At 42.7% G+C, this 12,004-nt stretch overlaps 1 protein-coding gene across 4 annotated transcripts in view; it reads right to left on the minus strand.

Moving 5' to 3' along the window:
- XRRA1 (X-ray radiation resistance associated 1) overlaps positions 1 to 11,786 on the minus strand; it is a 103,168-nt gene extending 91,382 nt beyond the window's left edge. For 3 of the 4 annotated variants that reach the window (XM_049713660.1, XM_049713656.1, XM_033405712.2), the window contains exons 1-3: positions 11,723 to 11,786; positions 9,167 to 9,222; positions 6,214 to 6,311 (exon numbers count right to left, since the gene is read on the minus strand). In XM_049713660.1, the coding sequence (XP_049569617.1) occupies positions 6,214 to 6,307 (94 nt within the window). In that variant the 5' untranslated portion in view covers positions 6,308 to 6,311; positions 9,167 to 9,222; positions 11,723 to 11,786. Of the gene's footprint in view, positions 1 to 6,213; positions 6,312 to 9,166; positions 9,223 to 11,722 lie in introns of those variants that run through there. The other variant, XM_033405716.2, reaches the window with a different exon arrangement.
- Between the last annotated feature and the right edge of the window lie 218 nt (positions 11,787 to 12,004).

Consider the following 12,004-nt stretch of genomic DNA (forward strand, 5'->3'; position numbering starts at 1 on the left):
ATGAAAATAAATAAGGAAACACAAGCTTTAAATGATACATTAAACAAGATGGACTTAATTGATATTTATAGGACACTCCATACAAAAACAACAGAATACACATTTTTCTCAAGTACTCATGGAACATTCTCCAGGATAGATCATATCCTGGGTCACAAATCAAGCCTTGGTAAATTTAAGAAAACTGAAATTGTATCAAGTATCTTTTCCGACCACAACGCTATGAGACTAGATATCAAATACAGGAAAAGATCTGTAAAAAATACAAACACATGGAGGCTAAACAATACACTACTTAATAACGAAGTGATCACTGAAGGAAACAAAGAGGAAATAAAAAAATACATAGAAATAAATGACAATGGAGACACGACGACCCAAAACCTATGGGATACAGAAAAAGCAGTTCTAAGAGGGAAGTTTATAGCAATACAAGCCCACCTTAAGAAACAGGAAACATCTTGAATAAACAACCTAACCTTGCACCTAAAGCAATTAGAGAAAGAAGAACAAAAAAACCCCAAAGTTAGCAGAAGGAAAGAAATCATAAAAATCAGATCAGAAATAAATGAAAAAGAAATGAAGGAAACGATAGCAAGATCAATAAAACTAAATGCTGGTGCTTTGAGAAGATAAATAAAATTGATAAACCATTAGCCAGACTCATCAAGAAAAAAAGGGAGAAGACTCACATCAATAGAATTAGAAATGAAAAAGGAGAAGTAACCACTGACACTGCAGAAATACAAAAGATCACGAGAGATTACTATAAGCAACTCTATGCCAATATAATGGACAACCTGGAAAAAATGGACAAATTCTTAGAAAGGCACAACCTGCCAAGACTGAATCAGGAAGAAATAGAAAATATGAACAGACCAATCACAAGCACTGAAATTGAAACTGTGATTAAAAATCTTCCAACAAACATAAGCCCAGGACCAGATGGCTTCACAGGCAAATTCTATCAAACATTTAGAGAAGAGCTAACACCTATCCTTCTCAAACTCTTCCAAAGTATAGCAGAGGGAGGAACACTCCCAAATTCATTCTACGAGGCCACCATCACCTTGATACCAAAACCAGACAAGGATGTCAGAAAGAAAGAAAACTACAGGCCACTATCACTGATGAACATAGATGCAAAAATCCTCAACAAAATACTACCAAACAGAATCCAACAGCACATTAAACGGATCATACACCATGATCAAGTGGGGTTTATTCCAGGAATGCAAGGATTCTTCAATATACGCAAATGAATCAACGTGATAAACCATATTAACAAATTGAAGGAGAAAAACCATATGATAATCTCAATAGATGCAGAGAAAGCTTTTGACAAAATTCAACACCCATTTATGATAAAAACCCTGCAGAAAGTAGGCATAGAGGGAACTTTCCTCAACATAATAAAGGCCATATATGACAAACTCACAGCCAACATCATCCTCAATGGTGAAAAACTGAAAGCATTCCCACTAAGATCAGGAACAAGACAAGGTTGCCCACTCTCACCACTCTTATTCAACATAGTTTTGGAAGTTTTAGCCACAGCAATCAGAGAAGAAAAGGAAATAAAAGGAATCCAAATCGGAAAAGAAGAAGTAAAGCTGTCACTGTTTGCAGATGACATGATACTATACATAGAGAATCCTAAAGATGCTACCAGAAAACTACTAGAGCTAATCAGTGAATCTGGTAAAGTTGCAGGATACAAAATTAATGCACAGAAATCTCTGGCATTCCTATACACTAATGATGAAAAATCTGAAAGTGAAATCAAGAAAACACTCCCATTTACCATTGCAACAAAAAGAATAAAATATCTAGGAATAAACCTGCCTAAGGAGACAAAAGACCTGTATGCAAAGAATTATAAGACACTGATGAAAGAATTAAAGATGATACAGATAAATGGAGAGATATACCATGCTCTTGGATTGGAAAAATCAACATTGTGAAAATGACTCTACTACCCAAAGCAATCTACAGATTCAATGCAATCCCTATCAAACTACCACTGGCATTTTTCACAGAACTAGAACAAAAAATTTCACAATTTGTATGGAAACACAAAAGATCCTGAACAGCCAAAGCAGTCTTGAGAACGAAAAATGGAGCTGGAGGAATCAGGCTCCCTGACTTCAGACTATACTACAAAGCTACAGTAATCAAGACAGTATGGTACTGGCACAAAAACAGAAAGATAGATCAATGGAACAGGATAGAAAGCCCAGACATAAACCCACGCACATATGGTCACCTTATCTTTGATAAAGGAGGCAGGAATGTACAGTGGAGAAAGGACAGCCTCTTCAATAAGTGGTGCTGGGAAAACTGGACAGGTACATGTAAAAGTATGAGATTAGATCACTCCCTAACACCATACACAAAAATAAGCTCAAAATGGATTAAAGACCTAAATGTAAGGCCAGAAACTATCAAACTCTTAGAGGAAAACATAGGCAGAACACTCTATGACATAAATCACAGCAAGATCCTTTTTGACCCACCTCCTAGAGAAATGGAAATAAAAACAAAAATAAACAAATAGGACCTAATGAAACTTCAAAGCTTTTGCACAGCAAAGGAAATAATAAACAAGATGAAAAGACTACCCTCAGAATGGGAGAAAATATTTGCAAATGAAGAAACTGACAAAGAATTAATCTCCAAAATTTACAAGTAGCTCATGCAGTTTAGTATCAATAAAACAAACAACCCAATCCAAAAATGGGCAGAAGACCTAAACAGACATTTCTCCAAAGAAGATATACAGATTGCCAACAAACACATGAAAGCATGCTCAACATCATTAATCATTAGAGAAATGCAAATCAAAACTACAATGAGATATCATCTCACACCAGTCAGAATGGCCATCATCAAAAAATCTAGAAACAATAAATGCTGGAGAGGGTGTGGAGAAAAGGGAACCCTCTTGCACTGCTGGTGGGAATGTGAATTGGTACCACCACTATGGAGAACAGCATGGAGGTTCCTTAAAAAACTACAAATAGAATTACCATATGACCCAGCAATCCCACTACTGGGCATATACCCTGAGAAAACCATAATTCAAAAAGAGTCATGTACCAAAATGTTCATTGCAGCTCTATTTACAATAGCCCGGAGATGGAAACAACCTAAGTGTCCATCATCGGATGAATGGATAAAGAAGATGTGGCACATATATACGATGGAATATTACTCAGCCATAAAAAGAAACGAAATTGAGCTATTTGTAATGAGGTGGATAGACCTAGAGTCTGTCATACAGAGTGAAGTAAGTCAGAAAGAGAAAGACAAATACCGTATGCTAACACATATATATGGAATTTAAGAAAAAAAATATCATGAAGAACCTAGGGGTAAGACAGGAATAAAGACACAGACCTGCTAGAGAACGGACTTGATGATATGGGGAGGAGGAAGGGTGAGCTGTGACAAAGCGAGAGAGAGGCATGGATATATATACACTACCAAACGTAAGGTAGATAGCTAGTGGGAAGCAGCCGCATAGCACAGGGAGATCAGCTCGGTGCTCTGTGACCGCCTGGAGGGGTGGGATAGGGAGGGTGGGAGGGAGGGAGACGCAAGAGGAAAGAGATATGGGAACATATGTATAACTGATTCACTTTCTTATAAAGCAGAAACTAACACACCATTGTAAAGTAATTATACCCCAATAAAGATGTTTAAAAAAAAGTGCAAATACAGGCTTCCCAAAGAAATATGAAATTTTGCCTTAAGACTGAAGCATCAGCTCTTCTCTGAGTTTTCAGGTTGCCTCTCCTATAGATTTCAGACTTGCCAGCCTCCACATTTCATAAACCAATTCGTTAAAAATATGTAATTTATATATGTGTGTTGGTCCATATATACAAACACATATACATATATGAAAACAAAACTTGTAGGAGATATACACACACACACACACACACACGGATGAACATACACACATCTTATTGATTCTATTTCTCTGAAGAACCCTGATTGATACAGCATCCATAGAAGTTTCTTTCCTGTAAAAGTTATTACTGTGATGTTTTAAAAGTGATTTTCCCCAAAAAAAGTAATTTTCTATTTCTTTAATTCCTTCTACATTTATTAACTGTAATTCTATTGTAAGGAAGGACTTTTCCTTCTCCTCCACTTATTTATGTATTCTTAATTTAATTGTATCAGCATGGGATCATGACTATTTACTTATTCTACGGATTCCAACCCAATTCTACCTTTATTTATTTTGCCGCTCATATTGTTCCAGCTTTGGCCATTGGGCGCTCCTTCAGTTTGGCACCTATGTCCTTTCAAATTGCCCCCATCATTTTTCTGAGCACTGCTTTATTTTCTGGCGCCACACAGTGTTCCAGGCTCAATATGTATTTTTCTTGCCTCAGCCCTAGAAACAGGTTTTTGTCTTAGGAGCCCTGGCTTTGTTTACTGGAGAATGGTATTTAGAAATCAACATCTAGGCGGCAGGCATGCTCTTTGCGACTGAGGTATCATTGCCCTTAGTGGGCCAGGAAGTACATGTAAATATACCAACACATGCAGAGACATATGGCTATATTTATTTCTCTATCTGTCCATCTATGTGTGTGTGAGGGGGTGTGGATGTGAAATCATGAGTGCATACTGAGAGCTCCATGGGAGGGTTTTCAACAGATAGGTGGCCAAAGAAGGTCTGTGTGTGAAAAATGAAATCACTCAAGAGAAGTGGGGAGCACAGGCTGGAGGAGAAGGTTCTTCTGCTATTCCATGTACAGAGCGACCAGCATGTCATTTCATCTAGGGTAAGCTAGGGGTACTTCTCCCTTGCTTTACCCTTTCAAAGCAGCAAATCCAATCCAGTGAACCCACACTTCTTGGCAGCGTTCCATCTGCAGGACTCTGCTTAGCATAGGTGGAGTCCCTGCCCCAGGGGAGTCTTTAACTAGATAAATGTTTGAAAAACTACTTAGCAGAGTCAAGTTTAAGCCATTTTTTAGGAGCTGGGCAGACTATAATTACGCATCAAGTAAGAAACACAGAAAGGAAGACGGCTTTCAAGAGAGGATGGGCACTGAGGGATGGAGTAGCTGGATACGGCTTACTGGAAGAAGTGGGAGAAGGGCTGGGCCTTGCGGGATGGGAGGAGTTTGGATAACTGGGATGAGGGCTGGAACGTTCTGGGCGAATATTAAAAAGCTATGTGAAAATACTATAAACGCTATGGAACAGGGCGTAAATCAAGGAAAGGGGTTGTAAAAAAGGATAAGGGGGGTTAGAGCAGAAGGTAAAGGAACTAGCAGTGAGAAGTCACTAAACAGAAGGGAACACTATGGTTAGATGTGCACTTTAGAAGGTTCCCTGAGAACCCTTGTGCACTGTTGGTGGGAATGTAAATTGCTGCAGCCACTGTGGAAAACACTGTGGAGGTTCCTCAAAAAACTAAAAACATAACTACCATATGATCCAGCAATTCCACTCCTGGGTATATATCCGAAAAAACAAAGTCACTAATTCGAAAACATACATGCACCCCAATGTTCATAGCAGCATTACTTATGATAGCCAAGACATGGAAACAAGCTAAGTGTCCATCAACAGAGGAATGGATAAAGAAGATGTGGTACATATATACAACAGAATACTACTCAGCCATAAAAAAGAATGAAATTTTGCCATTTGCAACAACATGGATGGGCTTGGAGGGCATTATGCTAAGTGCAATAACTCAGACAGAGAAAGATAAGTACTGCATGATATTGCTTCCATGTGGAATTTAAAAAATACAACAAACTAGTGAATATAACATAAAAGAAGCAGACCCACAGATACGGAGAACAAACTAGTCGTGACCAGTGGGTGGGGTGGTGGTGAAGGGGCAATATAGGTGTGAGAGAGTGGGAGGTACCAACTGCTGGGTGTAAGTTAGGCTCAAGGATGTACTGTACAACACGGAGAATATAGCCAATATCTCTAAATGGAAAGTAACCTGAAAAAAACTGTACAAAAATAAAAGAATTCTAATAAATAAATAAAATTTTAAAAAAATCAGGCTCCCTGAGACTGCTGGGGGGAGATGGATTGGAAGGGAAGGGATTGCGTAGGGGCAGGGAACAGCAGGGAAGGGGTTGAAGGGAAGAAATGGGTGTCAGGGACATTCTGAAGCAGGAGCTGGGTGTGAGGCAAACGTACTGATCCGAGAAGTCACCTGACCTTCCTCTGGCATCCGAAGCAGATTTTTGGCCGGAAAGCAGTTGCTCAGATAAGGCTGCCCATCATCCAGTTTGTAGACTCCTGAGGAGTCCATGTCCCTGAGAGCCAAGCAAGGAAAGCAAGAAAGTAAGAAGTGAGAAGGGACAGGGCTGCTCTCTCACCCCAACACAGTCTGTGAACTCACCAGGACCACCCCTAACACACACCCTAACTCCGAGGCCCTAGAGGCCCACTGTCCTGCTTCAGAAATGGGCCGGCCCTTTAGATAACAAGGGAGATAGGCCCTGGGTTTTTCGGTTCAAATCAACCGTAGCTCAGTGAAACAGTAGAAAAAGCATCACTTTTGGGCTCAGACAGACCTGGTTTGAATCTTGGCTCTTGCCTGACTCGTTGACTGGGAAAATTCTCTACCCCTCTAAGCCTCAGTTTCCTCGCCCGTAAAATGTCTACCTTAATAGACAAAGGAGAAGATCAACTGGGAAAGGTAGTGCCTGGTACATATTAAGTGTTCACTAGCTATGTTCTTTGAGTTCAGGGAAGAGGGCTCTCATACTTTAGGCAAGATGATGTGCAAATACTGAGATGTGAACTGGATAAATTGGGTTTGAGAGATGAACTGAGTTTTCTGATAGAGAGAAGGATAAGCATTAATAGAAAGGGCCACAGGATTAAGGGCACGGTGGTGGGTACATCTGGCACAGTAAAGAAAGAACCTGACCCAGGAAGGGGAAGGAGGTGTGTTTGGGAGTCTTGGACAATAAGGCTGAATGGGAAGGATGGTGCCTGCTTCTGAAGGCCTTCAGTGCCAGGCTAGGAGCCCAGGCTCCACACTGGAGGTAATGGAGAGACGTGGATGATATCTAAGTTGGGGAGAGCCATGACCCAAGCTGTGCTTTAGAAAGAGAGGTCTGACAAATATAATGCCTGGTGAAATGGGATTCCACTGGTCAGGAGTCACAAAAATTCCAGCTCAGAAGTACACTCACCTCTTTCATTAAATCTTTCATCGTCTCCCACCTAGAACACTGCAACAGTCTTCTGACTGGATTCCCACTGAGCAAGCTTGAGCCTGGTCTTGAAGGCCCCTGGAGACCTATGTCCTAACTTTCCAGCTCCAGTCACTCCACCCAAGAGGCTCACAGAATCATTTTCTATTCCCCCAAACACATTCGGTATTCCATGCCTTTGTTCTTAGTGTTCCTTTGGCCTAAAATAGCTCTATCCACCTTGTTCATCTGGCAGATCTCATGCTTTAAGATTCAGCTCAGGGCTTCCCTGGTGGCACAGTGGTTGAGAGTCCGCCTGCTGATGCAGGGGACATGGGTTCGTGCCCCGGTCCGGGAAGATCCCACATGCCACGGAGCGGCTAGGCCTGTGAGCCATGGCCGCTGAGCCTGCGCGTCCGGAGACTGTGCTCCGCAACGGGAGAGGCAACAACAGTGAGAGGCCCGCGTACCGCAAAAAAAAAAAAAAAAAAAAAAAGATTCAGCTCAAATGCCACTTCCTTTAGGAAAACAATCTCTTATCAAAGATCTAAATTTTTTGAACCTTAAGCTCTTAGAGATTGAGATTTTTCTTTAAAAGGATCCAGTCATTCCCTAATCTGCTTTGGGATAGCTTCCGACAATTTGGGGTAGCAGAGGTTTGGGAACCTGGCCAGGGGAAGGGAGACCCTGGCAAGAATGCGGAACCCTGAGATGGAGGGTCTGGGAAGAGATTCAGTACAAAGAAGGAGCAGAGTGGAGAGCTGGGATCAGGTGTCCTGAGAAAATGTTTCCTGAAAGTGACAAATATGAAAAGTAGAGGGGTGCAGTAGGAGGCGGCAACAGTTTTAGAGAAAAGAGACTTAAATTTGAGACTAGTTTCTACTACTAAGTGGAGTGACCTTCTGCAAATCACTTTACCTCTTTGGGCCTCAGATTTCTCACATATAAAATGAGGATTAAAACCTGTGCCTCAGGGAATTGTTGTGAGAATTAAATGAGGTAATAGAAAAAACAAGCTTCTTTCTAGACCCAGTCCAGATGCCATCCCTTCCATAAAGTCCTCACTGAACCTACCAGAGGGACATAATTGCTGTTTTAGCTAAACTCTGGAGTTTTTCTTCTGTAAGTCTTTCATGGCCAGACCCCTTTCTCATAAGATTTCTCATAAGATTACTAACAATCATGAGGGGGCTGTTTCAATGGCCTCTGAACCTCCAAGTCTGGAAACATGTCCAATTCACTGTCATTCTTCCACTCTTGGAAAGCTCACAGGAAACACCCAATAAACATATGTGAGCCAAATGAAGGGTACAATGGTACTCCCAGGGCCCAAGGGGTTTTATACATATTTCTAATCTCCCTGACTAGACTTTGAGCCCCTCCAGGAGAGGGACAGCATCTATGGTGTTCATCTCTTTACTCCCAGTACCTAACACCTGGCACATAATAGATTCCATAAGTACCTGTGGAATGAATGAGTGATCTTGACATCTCCTTTGGTTCAACACAGGGCACTGTGAATTTCCTGATCCCTGACCACTCTGAAAAGGGCTGGGGGCCCTTTCTACGTGCTTCCACGATACTCCATACTTCTCCTAGTATAATACTTATCATTTTATTATAATTGTTTTCTCCCTTTACCAACTTCCCACCTGCTATGGGGCCTATAATACCTAGTGACCTATATAATCCCAGAGCCTAGCATAGAGCCTAGAACACATTAAAAATGTGCTGGGAAAATGAAGGGATGGATGGATGGTTGGATGGGGAAGACGGTCATCCAGTCAATCTGTCTTTCAGGAAATCCCTCTTGTGACCAATCACACCTATCTGCTAGATGGGTGAATGAATGAATGAATGAATGAGTATATAGCTGCCTGGAAAATGTTAGAGAAGACGACTGCTGGAGAAAACTCCAGTAACTTACAGAATATGGGGACCTTGGTTCTGATCTGCATAGTACTTACTTGATCTTTGATCTTGGGAAAGACCTCTTGACTTCCTTTTTTTTTTGTTTCTTCACCTGTAAAATAGATATTGCACTCCTTCTTAGTTTGCCATTTAGAGCGCTTGAACTTTCTCATTAATTATATCCTACTGTGACCCTTTGATCCAAAATGTGTCTCACCTGAGGCCTAGAAAAATACTACAGGACTAAAGATCCCAGAAACAGAGAGAAAAGAAATAGAGATGGAGACATAGACAAGGGGGTGGAACAAGAGAATAATTTTATGACAATGGGGTGGGGCTAGAGTGCTTAATAGGAAGTGCAAATCACAAATTAGAAAGGAAAGGATCATTTATATGTCCATTTACACAAAATAAACTTATGCATGATAAAACCAGCAAAGACAAAGTTGAAAGGTAAGACACACACACACACACACACACACACACACACACACACACAGAATAATGCTTCTCATCTGCATACATTTGCTTTTTCCATTCCTTCGGTCTATCACACTTCTGCCCCTCTTCTTTGCCTGATGCATACAGAAGAACTTCCTGTATATCCCCCTTCTCAGGTTGACCCTCATCTGTGTTACCACCTCAGCCCACCTCTTAATGAAGGCACCATGCCACACTGTATTATAATGGCCTGCTTACCTGTCTGTTCCCCACTCCTTACACCCTAACCTCAGTGAGCCTCTCTAAGGCCAGGCCTGGGTCCTTCCTATATCTTTATCCCCAGCACCTCAAACAGGGTCTGGTCCATTGAAGAGGCTCAATTGAGTGCTTACTGAACTAAATGGAACCATGAACACAATACTATGGAGTTCTTCATTCTGTCTGCAAAGAAGGAAGAAGGATCAGGGAAGTTTCACAGCGCAGGTGACATTAGAGCTGGGTCTTGAAACATAAGTTATAAAAAGATAAAAAGCTACAGAGGCATCTGACTGGATTGCTTCACAGAGGTGAAGAAACTGCATCTAATAGTTTTTAGTAATAATTATGGTCAGGTGGGTGTTAGCTTTATCAGGACAGGTGTTTTGTCTGTTATTCAGGGGTATGTGCCCAGTGCCAAGAACAGTGACCACCCCATAGTAAGTACTGTTTGTTCAATCATTTGGACACTTATATGAGGAATTCATGGGGAGTTAAAAAAAATGATGCAGTGTAGTAGATCATTATTAAGTCCTATTATGTGATAACTCTTAAGTCATTAGAGTAGGAGTTCCATGAAAGTAGGGAACAGGTCTTTTCTGATCCCCTAGTATTCCTTAGTGCAGTTCCAAGCAATGTTGGTGCTCAATAAATATTTGTGTAAAAAAAAGAATTAATAAAAATCTGGAATATTATTACATCCTAAAACTGTAAAGGCAGGGCGGCAAAGGTGAGATAGGTTGAGACCTGTGACCCTTTACTAGAGTGCTTGCACCTGGACAAACAACTCCTTGAACAACAAAATACAAAGAAACTCGAAAGGACTAAAAGTAACTGCATGCATGCACAGCTGGGGCAAATTATGAACAGTAAGACACAAAAAGGCCAGAAGCCAACTGCCACTTCTGAGGTGTTAGGAGCAAAAGCAGGGTACTGCCCATGACCCCTGCACACAGCACCACCAAGGGGGTGGGAAGACCAGCTAAGCCCCCCTCCCACCTCACCCACCCATCCCCCCACCCTCACCCCATTTAAGGGACCAGCTCACCCGCCACCCCTCCACCCCCACCTGTTTCTTGTTTTGCTCCCTCCTGCTGCAGGACGAGTCCCAATAAAGCCTTACCTGAATTCCCCGCCTGGCCTCTTACCAATTTCTATTGATTAAAGAGTCCAAGGACCCCAGGTGGTAACAAAGGGAGCATGACACTGGTTTGATGTCAAAAAAAAACATCTGGGGGCTTCCCTGGCGGCGCAGTGGTTAAGAATCCGTCTGCCAGTGCAGGTGACACGGGTTCGAGCCCTGGTCGGGGAGGATCCCACATGCCGCGGAGCAACTAAGCCTTTGCGCCACAACTACTGAGCCTGCGCTCTAGAGCCCGTGAGCCCCAACTACTGAAGCCCGCGCGCCTAGAGCCCGTGCTCTGCAACAAGAGAAGCCACCGCAATGAGAAGCCCGCGCAGCACAACGAAGAGCAGCCCCCGCTCGGCGCAACTAGAGAAAGCCCGTGTCCAGCAACGAAGACCCAACGCAGCCAAAAATGATAAATAAAATAAATTTATATTTTAAAAAATCTGGCTGCTAAACTAGGTTCTGATACATGCTATCTGGCCTTGGTTAAGTGCCTTAGTTTCCTCACCTGACTGGTCCGTTAGGAGACTAAATGAGAGGATGGATATATACGCACTTAAGACAGTGCCTGGCAGGCAGTAGGCACTCAGTGAATGTGAGTTCTCTGTAACACGAAGACAATGCTAACAGCTAAGATGACAGTCACCAAAGAACCAGTACGTACAGTTTTACAGGGCTAGAAAAGGATGAAGGACGAGCTCCTGCCCCCTCCTTGCCAAACGCTACATCTGGGGCGGGGGAGACTCTAACCCGTCACGCAAACTAAGTTTCCAGTTTCCAGCCGCACCTGCCTCCGGCGTCGCTTCCGCCTCCGAGACACCCGCGGGGGCGACGGCCCGGTCTGGCGGGTTGCGCGCCTGCGAGCCTCCCGGGGAACTCGGAGCCGCTCCACCGTGGCGCCTGCCACTACCTTCTCCACTCCTTAGTAACCGCGACGCAGCGGCTGCCCGAGTAGGCGGCAACTGATGACTGGAGCTTCTAATTACTACAAGTTCCGGCAACCCCGCGGCCACTTCCGCTGGCAACCTCGCGTCAGCCAGCCCCAGCTACGGATCCCGATGGACTCCGT

Source organism: Orcinus orca, chromosome 8 (assembly GCF_937001465.1).
Source record: "Orcinus orca chromosome 8, mOrcOrc1.1, whole genome shotgun sequence".
NCBI classification, from domain to species: Eukaryota; Metazoa; Chordata; class Mammalia; order Artiodactyla; family Delphinidae; genus Orcinus; species Orcinus orca.